This window comes from Nymphaea colorata, chromosome 9 (genome assembly GCF_008831285.2).
Source record: "Nymphaea colorata isolate Beijing-Zhang1983 chromosome 9, ASM883128v2, whole genome shotgun sequence".
NCBI lineage: Eukaryota > Viridiplantae > Streptophyta > Magnoliopsida > Nymphaeales > Nymphaeaceae > Nymphaea > Nymphaea colorata.
Window position 1 is genome coordinate 15308201 of NC_045146.1, and position 11766 is coordinate 15319966.

Here is an 11766-nt window from a genome sequence, read left to right on the forward strand (position 1 = left end):
TCCCTAATTCTGTAAACGACCTTCAAGTGGTGGGGGAGGAGACCACATAATCTAATCTCTCAAGAGGTTGTCTACGAAGAATGGCTGAGATTGTTCATTGAACATTATCATTTAGAAGAATGAGCGAGAGTTTGTGCAACTTGTAAACATTATTCTCATTTCGCTGAAAACCGCAACAGGTGGAATGTTGGACTGAGGTGCGTACCTTTAGAAACATCAATCTTTAGGTGGGATAAAAAAAGAAAGTAAAATTTCACTCTACAGCCGGCACACCTCAAGAGAACATAATCTCTTTTGTTCTTTCTTACCAACCATTTTGGCTGGTCTATTAAGAATGGAAGAAATAATGGCAGACAACATTTTGGATACAATAAATTATTGCTCAACTTTTTTTAAAAGTTAAGTAAACAGGCATTCAATTTGGAAAAATTTCTCAAAGTGCCGCTTGCTAATTCAAAACGTCAATTTTTTGACATAAAGTAATAAGAATGCCCTCAATAAAGAACCACTCATATTTTGGCTGATGACGAACAATTTTTCAAAAATTTTCAGATAGATATTTTTTTTTTGTCATTGATATTAAAAATTAACGTTTTCAGACATCAGTAAGCAGTTTATTGAGATTTTCTCTACAAATTTGAGCACTTGTTTGTTAAATTCGACGAAATGAGCACTGGTATATTATTTATCAAAATATTAAAGTGCATTTTGTTGTTCTTTTTATTAAAAATATTGACTGTAGAATGGAGCATCATTGTCAAATTTATACCAATTTGTCTATCAACTGCAAGCTAGAGATGAATTAATTGCAAGCGTTTATTTTGTTCAATTAATGTTATTGGCCAAACGTTTCTATTATTCCTTAATTTAATTTAAAAATTAATTGCAATTTTAAGAACATGACAGTAGCCTCTTCATTTTTCTAATTTCCACGAGAATCTTACTATCTTGAGAGCAAAATGTGGAACGGTGTGAATCTTTATCTTGAGGTCAACATCCGCTTTTGGGTTTTGAAGTAGCGACCTGAACATCAGGTCGGCCGGCAGCCAGTGGGGATCGAAGGCCGAAACCCAGCCCTTACAAATTTTAGGTCGAGCCTGGGCTAGAAAATTGAACGAGAGGACGTCATGTGTTTCTTCTTTTTCTTCAATAATATTTTCTTTCTTAAATTTTTTCTTTAAAAGTAGTTCGGAAAGGGTGCGGTATGACACTAGGAACAAGTGTTTAATAAATCTGTCAAAACAGGAGGACATTATGTGTTTTTTCTTTTTCTTCAACAATATCTTTTTTTTTCTCTTAAATTTATTCTTTAAAAGTTGTTTGGAAAGGGTGCACTATGACATTAGGAAGAACGAGTGTTTCATAAATCTGCAATAATTTTGACTTCTTGGTTGGCATTTTTAATAACAAATGACTTTAAAGTTAGTTCTAGAAGAAACCGCGCCTAGTTCTTGATTCATGTAAATTGTATTTTTTATACATTCTTTTTCTTATTAAAGCCTGCCACTTGAGCAATTCTTTTAAGTTTAGTATTCCGGTTTCAAGTTTTACCAGATCCAGCCTCTCTTTTTCTAATCTCTGCAAGCGTCCAGTCAACTTCAATCAATGGCGTCCAAATAACCTAAATTAGATCTTTACTTCAGTTGGTTTATAACAAAAACAAGATTTTATTGACCACCTCTTAACAGAAAAAAGTCACTAGTTCTTGTCATGTGCAAGTGCTCTCCCATCTTTCCCTATTAACATGAATATTGTCCCTTTTATTTTGAAGACTTGTTAAACCTTGGTCCTCGTTTGAAGCCTTTAGTTAAATATTGTTCTTGATTATACACTCGTCTCAAACTCTATTATGCCCTGATCTTGTTCACCTTAGTCATTGCCAAAACTACTTAAATTTTGTTCATTTTTCTTTTTTTTTTTCACTTTAGAAATTTGTTATTTACTACGTGTTATATATACTCATATACTTCGAGGTTGCTAGCTGCCTCCGTGTGGTACGTTTAACTAGAGACATAATATTGAAAAGAAATCTACTTCGAGGTCGACAAGTCTCTTGAAAGGCGTAATCGATGAAAAGAGCATGTTCTATCTTTGATTTGTTAATGGTGCTGCAGCCAAAAATGTTGGCATTCTGACTGTGAACATGACAGACTAGAGCATAATATTTAATGAAGGCAAGAGACATCCTTTACTGCGTGTCTGACGTGAATATGAAGCAGTAAAGAAGCTAATCAATATTATACTTTTGCAAACACATTAGAGATTATGCCGATTGCCAAATTTGTAGTCATATTTATTGGGATAAATCATCAAAAGTCATCAAAGTTAAGGGACCCGAAGACAAAGACAAACTTCATTCAATAAAACTAGAATTTGACGGAGCACTCTGGAGGAAGGCCTTGCGGGAAGCGCGCTTTGTCTGCGCAGTAGTTGTAGATCATGTATTTTTTCTGCAGAGATTGGATGGTGCTCCTTGTTGCATTATCAAGCTGAGGAACTTTGCCGCTTCTGCTTCTAGAAATCATGCACCGAGAGTTCTTGGAGGTGGCCGGACAAGAGGTTGCCTGGAAGCTGGTGTAGGAAGCTAAGAAGGGTGCATGGCTCCAGTTTGTCTTCACTCTTCCTCCCTGGGTTGCCCAATCGTCAGCGTTCCATATGCTCGCATACATCCTCATATTTTGGCTCGTTGGGAACGGAATTCCCATTCCAGAGAGGTTGGGGAAGGCTCTGATGGGCTTCCCGTCCACGTAAATTCTGCATGCATGCAGGGATGAATGAGCACAGAGAGAGAGAGAGAGATAGAGAGAGAGAGATATATGCTTCATTACATGATGAACTGCGGGTTCCAAAGAATACTGTAGGTGTGGTATTGAGCTCTTGGGTCGAACCAAAGATAGAACTGCATCTCCTTGTCGCCCTTTCCTTGAGCATAGATGTTAGTGTGAAGCACTATTGGTTGGCCGCTCACATTGCCCAAGAACTCAAGATCAATCTCATCGTGAGCCGCACCTTGTGATGACATCTGCGGCGTCATTAACATTACAATATCTTCATATTAGAAGTTAAACTATAGCGTTTCATTCACAAATGAATTGCTTTAGGTCTTTATATGTAACCAAAAGATTATTTATTCTCTTTCTAACTGTGCAAGAGCTTGGACTTCAGTCCGTAAATTTTAAGGGTACCGAGATCAGGATGAATAGACACGAAAAGTCATTGCCAGTTTGAATTAATTACGTGAAAGATCATTTAAGGGCGTTTGATGGCTTTGAATTTTAAATTAAAATTCTAAAAACAAAATTCCACTTGAAACTGGATTGGAATGAATATTTTAGTTCTAATTTTCTTTTGTATATGAGAGTTTGGAATTTTGATTTCAGAATTGAAAATAGAGTCTTTGATAAAACAAAAAATAAAATTTTAGAATTGATGAATTAAAACTATTATGACATGGGTTCCAAAGAGAGATGATTTTTTTTTTTTTTAATTCTAGAATCATAAGTAGAATCAGAATTCTAAAATTTTGATTCAAGAATGAACCTAGAGTTTCATAATCTAAATTATTTGTTTGACAACAAAATTTCCGTGTCATAAAAAACGAAAATTTTAATTTTAGAATTCCACAATTCCAACTTCATCAAACACCCTAAATTATATATAATACTTAACATCTTTCCTACGGTAGGAGGCGGTTGCCTTTAAGAGGGATGCTGTTCAATAGGAAGCAAAACTAAGAAGGTGAGCTAATCAGGTTTCTAATGTCAAAACTCGCTTTATCAAACAAGCTTTTCTTTTTAGCAGGCGATGTAAAATCATCTAGAGACGGTGTCGCCCATCGGCTGACCTGCTTGTTTAACTGCTACAAGCTCCGATCGGCGAATGGTAGAAATGGGAAGGGAAAATCTTACGTAGAAAGTGGTGACCGTTCCAGCAGAATCATTTGCAGGCAATTTGATCTTCATATCCAGCCGAGCGAACAGGAACTGCTGCTTTGATTGGAAACCAGAGGCTACAGAGAGGACAAAAAGGAGAAAAGCAAACACCATTGAAACCTACAGCCGATCTTCCAAGCTAAAAAGAATCAAATGATCAATCGGAGATTGCATGAGCATGTCATGCACATGCTTCCCCGGTCCGTCTGCTTTGTAGTTCGTTCTCACCTGAGGATTGGTCCAATACAAGATCAATGGTGTTGCCTCCTTTGCCTACGATAGGATGGCCGCCGGTGATTTCTACCAATTGCATGATAGGAGCGGCAGAGGCGGCCGTGGCCGCAAGGTAAAGAGGTAGCGCTACCTGCAGAAGGAAGAGGAGTGCCGGATGGTTGAGCTGAGCCATTAGTTTCCAGCCAGTCGACCGGAAAAACAGTGGTTGCCAAACGGAAACGAGAGGAGACCGGCTGCTGCTTGCACCTTAATTTGAAGAGAAATGCCTGCACATTTATAGCCCGGCGAAGACTGAAAGCGCGTTCCTTTGTGTTGAGAGAATGGAGGACGATCAAAACAACCTGTGATCACGTCTCCCATTGATTGTCAACTACGTGACCACTAATCCCTGTGACCTGTCAAATCACTCGATCGTCAGAGTTAATCTACAATTTCCACCATCCTCTCTTTTCTCATGGGGCATCGGATCATGCTTGGGTCCCTCTATCTTTACTCGGGACGCCTGGATAGATGAGTCGACGGTGAAGATACAGGATCCGCTTGGACGCGGTCAGTTCTCATCACCAACTCGAGCAGTCTGTTTGCGGCCGATGAGGTCCCGTTGACGTCAAGCTGCTTTAGAGCGGGGAGGCCATCTAGAAAGAGGAGTGGATCCACTCATGAGCCGAGCTAATTCTTGCATTACGCGGTATATGCCTTGCATTAGGGGCCACGCCTTCTTGCATGCCTGCTTTTATTTACTCAGAAAAGCAATACAGTTGATAAATATTGGAATTAAGAAGAAGTGGAGAAGTCAAAAATTTATGGCCAAATTCTATGCTCGCTGTCACAATCCAACACACTTTTTTTTTTTTTTTGAATGGTAATAGGTCTCCAAACATGTTATGGAAACGTTATGGCTCGGAGGCACAGAAGGTAGTGACATTTCTTAGGGGCATAGAAGGCAATGATTTTTCTTAAGAGCGGTTGAATGAACCACTTACCTTTAAATATGGAATTAAAGATTTTAAAGTCATTTTATTTTCAAAGTTTTTAAGAAAAATCAACCACACAGAGTAGGTAGAATTCCCCGGTATGGTCATTTGAAAGTGGGGATGATGAAAAACAGAAGCAAACTATCTGAAAGCAAAGGGCTTTTCCTTTTTGTCTTTTTTTCAGGATAATGGTATACAATTGTCATTTCTCCGGCACCCACAGGAGCAAAAAAAAAAGAGTTTAAGAAAGTTGTTCCCTAAAAAAAGACTTGCCGAAGCGTTAGGGACAACTTTGAATTGCTGAAGGTCATGTCACGTCGGAACAAAGCCTTGACAGCCCATTTTTGTCTCGGTAGAGTCTTTCAGTGGCATGTTTCGGTCCTTTTCCCCACCCTATAGTCAGTCTACTTTGCTTTGCCAAAGCTTTGCTTGCTCAAAGAGTCTCTCGGCCTCGCCTATGCTTGACCGTCTTTGAGTGAGGTCGCAGAAAGAACCCTCGCGTAGACCACAGTGGACATCACGAATGATTGAGTAGGCCTAGCATTTTGGAGCTGCTCCCAGCGCACACTATGGTGGAGGAGGTGAACGCGGTGCTGTGGTATGATAGCTGGGTCCTCTCCTCGTCCCTGCCCCCCGGCCTCTCACTTCCTTTCGTTCTTCTTGTCCGGGAAGCCTGTTTCGGCTTGCTCCACACATACTAACGAACTTCTTGAAAGAAAAGGAGAAATGACAATTGTATATTATTAGTGAATAATGACATACAATTTGTTATATGGATAATGGCATATCATTTGTGTATGGGTGTAGGCGTCGTAGCAGGCTCAGAGTCTACAAAAGATGCTCTCCTGAAATCCATTGGAAACAGACAATTGAAAAGGTTTGAGATTTGAGGAGCGCATGTCATCTCTATTGGCCTCCATTTTAGCAGACTCCGACTTTTCAAACCAATTAAACTTTGGTATCTACTCTAAACTTGAATCCAAAATAGATATATTTGAATCAGAATCTAAATCCTAACATATCTGACTACACTTAGCTGTATCCTCCCCATGATCTTTGTGATTTATATTACTTGATCCAATGAGAATAGCAAGAGAACATATTATGCTTACATGCATGTAGAACTAAATCAATTTGGAGTAGATACAATGTCTGAAAAAAACAAAATGAAAACCCAAATCAAATGCGGATCAGATCAGCAGTAAGTAAATTCTTACACAGCGTGAAGATACAATAGTACTAAAGTAGTGGATGCTTTGATTTGAATCAACCGGTCAGATAAAACCGGTCCACATGCAAATATATATGAAACGGGAATATGAACTTTGGTCAACTTGACCTAACAATAAAGAAAAAAAGAAATTCTGGATGTCCGCGTTGCCATTTGTGCAAGCCTTGTAAGCCATATTAATTAACCTAAGGCCGATGACTTTTTATTCGTCACTCCGTAGAATATAAATGTGCAATTCATCACAGCTGTGGACAGCAGCAATACATAGCCAAGCAGAAAACGAATGCTCATTTTGACTTTTTTTTTTTCAGAAAAAAAAAAGATTTTTGGAGATTTATATCAAATCCAACATATTTGGCAGCAGAGAAATGCAATTTAAAAAGAAGGGTAACTTGCATCTTATGTCCTTGTATCATTTTTATGAAAGGGTTCAATCAACCCCAATGCAAGTCAGAGGCAAGAGGAATGAGGAGGGCCTTCTGACTTCGTTGGGGGCAGTGGAATAAGCTCCGGCTCACCGGAAAAGGGCTCATTTCAACGGTTGAGGTCAAGTTGATCCAGTCTTTTCATCGCCGCAACAAGCAATCTACTCGATTAAAAAATAAGTTGAGTGGACATCATGTTCCATTTTAAAGTTTTGGAAAGAAGAGTTCTAGCTTTCTAGCTAATGACAACTTTAGAGATAAGCTCCGCATGTTTCATCTGAAATTTTGTACTAAGAACATCCACATTGGAACGAGCGCCCTAGTGAAGGGCCTCATATTAAAATTTTATCATTGCCACGAAGCGAAGTTGGACAGGCTGTTAAGTAGATGAAGATCTCACTAATAAAGTCGCGAATTGTCGCTTTGCAGTTTGAAGTGCTAATCTCGTTGTGGCGTTTACCTCCGTTCCTGAGCATCTGATTCACATAGAATTAGAAATCCATGACAAAACAAATGTCATGCCATATTTTTAAATGTGTCATGTTTCCTGAGGCCAATTTTTGGTTTATATCTTAGTATTGCCAGCCTTGCAGTATTGTGGAAAATATGTTAATTGTTGTTATAAAAGAATTAAAATAAAAGCTAATCAAACAGTTTATAATTAATTTACATATATTTCTTTAGTTTATATATATATATATATATATATATATATATATATATATATATATATATATATATGACATCTGAAATTCGAACTCATGAACTGCAATATTGAATGGATTATAGCAGAAAGATTATTTGTTGTACGTAATGAAATTCAAGCAAACCATCATTGGTTCGGATAATCTCAGTTCGTCAAACTGACATGACATGCTGAATAATGGACGAAGCCATGCATCATGAACATTATGAGCTCTTCAAGAAAAATCAGCCGGGAAATAGGCTAACCCCATACATTGTGGCATCAAAAGCTCCTTCAAGTTGGAGGATCTTGCATTGCGTGTGCTTAATTGGTACCCGCTGGCTAGTTGATATGCCTCGATCAGCCACAAAGCGAAGCGGCAACATATTCTCGCAGAAGAGACAATTCAGCCTTTCATTAGATTTTTTTTTTGGCCTTCCATTGGAAGTGGATTATTCAAGAATTTGATGTGAACAATACCTTTCTTAATGGAAATCATGAAGAAGATTATATACCTCAACCATTAGTTGTTGATCGACAAGAACAAAATCTGGTGCTCAAATTAAAAAGGGCTATCTATGGACTTATACAAGCACTTTGTGCCTGTACCAAAAGTTAAGTAGTGCCCTCATTTCATGTGGATTTGTTCTATCTAAGATCAAAACGTCGCCTTTTTCATGTGCATGCATAAAAATATTTGAAGTTTTGTATCATTGGCGACCGACAAGATCCAGTCTTTCATCTCCTATCTTATTTCAAAGCTATATCGCATGTTTCGTCTAAAGGATCTCAGAGATCTGAGCTTCTTTTAAGGCAGGAAATCTCACTGGACGTCAAATGGCCCTTCGTTTATCTCAATCCAAATATGCTCGAAATTTACTTTACAAAACTAACATGTTAAATGCTAAACCCATGCCAACTCTTATGGGGATGAGTAAAGTTCTCGGACTGGGTTCAATGGCTTCATATCATGATCCCAAGGAATATTGCAAGAGAATTGCCAACAACTAGTTACTGGCATGTCATTTTCCACCCTCTCACTAGTTGGCGGATATCCTTACCAAGTCTCTGCCCAAGACTTTGTTTGAGCAATTAAGATCCAAAGTGAAATTGAACCTCATCCGGTATAGATCACGCTACCAGTTTAGATATGTGTGATTCTCATGATTCTAAGGCCAGCCAAGAATCAAGGAGTATGGAAGTCGATTGCGGTCAACATGCAAGAAAGAATGAAAATATTTTTGAAAAGAATAGAGAGAAAGGAAATATCGACAACTCAATAACTCAAGCCAGATATAAAACAACATTTGCATATAAAACTTCATTACCCTTTTACCCCTAGCGATGAGGACAAGAATAACTCTTTCATTTCCCCTTCTTTTTCTCTTTAGATTAGATTTAGACTCTTGGTTCTTTTATGGAGAGATTTAGGTGTCAATTTGGTAGCATTTGCCTTTATGAGTTCACCTTGTGCTTGTTTAATATTTTTTTGCACTGCTTTCCTTTCCACTATCTGTTTTACAAATGACAAGTGGGGATGGGGAAAAAAAAATTATGCCTATATTTTTGGAAATTTTTAACTTGGCATATGTAGTGGAAATTTTAAAGATATTATTCGGTTCCACCTAAATTTTTTTTTTGAATCCACCCCTGGTCATGGAATCGAAGGGGAGGGATGATTTTGAGAATGGCAGTGATGGTGGTACTTACTCTTACTCCTCTTCCTTGCTTGCCATCACCATTAATCTTTTTGCTTTTGAATGACGAAGAGATGGAGAATTGTGGCTGGGGTAGATAAAGTTGCAGAGCAAACAGGAAAGGAAAAAGCCAATTCTCTCTCTCTCTCCCCCCATTCTCAATCCACAATACTAATATTTGTTTTGCTTACTTCCTTTCTCAACAAAATGTGAAATTGATAATAATTGACCAAGGTTTTTTTATGAAATCGCCCATGAATCATATATACTAGAGCAACACATGGTATAATCTGGCTAATGTTAACCTCAAAGACAACCGCATCCCTTATCTTGGATGCAAACTGCTGGGACATTAGGGCTCTCGAATGGGGTACAATATCTACAAGAAAAGAAAACAAAAATGCTCAGCAGTGTGAACACTCCAAAAAGACAATCAAAAGTGTTGGAAGATAATCCCAACGAACTGCTGAGTCAAAATTACCACCAAAATTGAATACACCGATGTTCTCCTTAGCAGGGTTACAGTTAAGAATCATTACAGATCTGCTCTTAGTGACACAATGACAAAAATCCCAACCTTCTACCTACGTTTTGGTTGCATAATTTCTTCAACTTAGCACGCCATGACCAAGGACCCAAAACTAGCCTGACTTCGCCAGGCATCTGTGTAACTTCTCCCATGCTATATCTATTGCCTGTAATTTGCTTTGCCAAGGTCTTACACAAAGACTGGCTTTTAGAAAAACACCTTCCTTCCTTGTTAAAGTGTAGGCAATTTCCTGGGTGCTTTCTTCTTCCAAAATATAATAAGACTGCAACATGATTTGAGAATGACGATAGGGCGGCCAAGGGTGTGGGCAAACTCCCCGCCGAGAGCATAGTTAAATTTCTTCCTTGCATCTCTCCGACCATTCTGCGTTTTCAGCTTAAGTCTTCCCACGGTTTCGTAACCATACATGGAAGAGATTTGCGACATTGTCTCATTATTCAAACGAACCATTTTAAAGGAAAACATCCAAAAACAAAAGAGTAACAGAAAAAGTTTTGGGTGGCAGAAAAGCGCAAGACACAAAGGAAAGAGAAAGAAAGAAGCTTTCTAATAGAAAATCAGGAATTACACAAGCCTTTTTTTTTTTTTTTTTTTCTGAAACTCGCAATACCCACTGATAAAAGCTGCCCACCAACTGATCTACGCAGCATTTAATTATCTAAACTGAACGGTCCTTAAAAAACTTATCACCGCTATCCACAATTCCTCGTCACATTTTTTGGAATTAAACCACCACTTTTTTCACTGCATAATATCTTCATTCACGTAAACCAACTATGTCCGTTACACGTCAAAATCAAGATCTCCAACAAAAGGTTCTAAAATAAACAAATGTTTGATGCCATAGACGGGGATTCATGATCAATGTGCATCTTGTAATTGGTGTTTCATCCTCATTACATTTTTACTCATTTTTCATTTTTTATAATATATTTAATTTTTCCTACTATTTTCATATGTATGTGTGTGTGTATACATATTAAAAAAAAAATTAAAAGTTCCTCAACTTTTAGGTCATTAACCAGTGAGGACCCAACTTTTCAAACCTAACAAACATTCAAGTTCTCCCATAATTCTCACATCGCTGCTTCTAAATAATAAAGCAAACTCGCATTTCAGCGAGCTGCTGTCCAGCAGGATTCTCGGTGGATTCATTTAGAGAAACCTGAGCGCCTGTTTGTTGGGTATAAGAAGTTGGGGGCAATTTATTACCAGAAAGTTATGGATCCTTTTGTAAGTTTCTTTTATCTTATATTTATATAATGATTTTTTTTTTTTTACAAGCATACTAATGTCCTACTTCCTAGCAATATTTCATGAGGTCCGTGCGTCCCATAATACCTCCCAATATCCATATGCATATTGGTAAGTATGCTTTGAACGGCCCCGAGAGAATCTCACGTGTAACAGCATAAAGTGGGTCATCCTCTTCTAATTAAAGCCAAGAAATAGCACACGCCCATGTGCATCAAAGGGAATTGTGATTTTGCCTTGTAATTAGACCTACAATAACAGCAATGACTTCACCGTATCAATATCTAGTAGAACTCATCCCAACATGACGATGAAGTTAATAAGCTGATACTTCTTCTGTGACCATTAACAATTTATAATATCAATCCCATGATATATGTAACAAGATGCTGCGGAAAGGATTGTTACAAGAAAATAAGAGCAGTCAGAACAGAATCACCAAGAAATTTTTTTGGGGATTACGTCCATGGATCCGGTGGGATTCCATTGGTCTTGGTTTATATTTCTCTATATGTGCTTTACTCGAGCGAAATGAACTAAATGCGGCCATGTCAACAACTTAGGTGATTCAGAATTTGCCTTTGCTGCTGCTCCACGTGAGGGTTTAGCACTGGGATTTCCCCTTCAACTTTGGGGGAAACAATTTGACTTCGAAACTGACAAAGAACATTTTTTGACAAATAAAAAGTAAGTAGGTCATTCGGGTTTCATTACGTGCATGTTCCCTCTTTCGGTTACACATTGACTTGGTTCTACCAATTGAACTAGTTTTTTAAAAGCGACT

At 38.1% G+C, this 11766-nt stretch overlaps 1 protein-coding gene across 1 annotated transcript; it reads right to left on the reverse strand.

Annotated features, from left to right (window-relative positions):
* Positions 1-2280: 2280 nt before the first annotated feature.
* LOC116261423 (xyloglucan endotransglucosylase protein 7-like) lies at positions 2281-4399 on the reverse strand. The gene is made up of 4 exons (XM_031640162.2): positions 4161-4399; positions 3909-4009; positions 2829-3022; positions 2281-2754 (listed from the first exon to the last, which is right to left on the reverse strand). Exons 1-4 carry the CDS (start codon positions 4336-4338, stop codon positions 2367-2369), a joined length of 861 nt encoding a protein of 286 aa, XP_031496022.1. The 5' UTR covers positions 4339-4399; the 3' UTR covers positions 2281-2366.
* Between the last annotated feature and the right edge of the window lie 7367 nt (positions 4400-11766).

Excerpts from the sequence above, each read along its gene's own strand:
- LOC116261423 (XM_031640162.2), bottom strand. The coding sequence starts at position 4,338 with ATGGCTCAGCTCAACCATCCGGCACTCCTCTTCCTTCTGCAGGTAGCG. Across the intron at positions 4,010-4,160 it reads TGTATTGGACCAATCCTCAG|CCTCTGGTTTCCAATCAAAG; the intron begins GTGAGAACGAAC and ends TCCTCTCTGTAG. Across the intron at positions 2,755-2,828 it reads TGGAACCCGCAGTTCATCAT|AATTTACGTGGACGGGAAGC; the intron begins GTAATGAAGCAT and ends GCATGCATGCAG.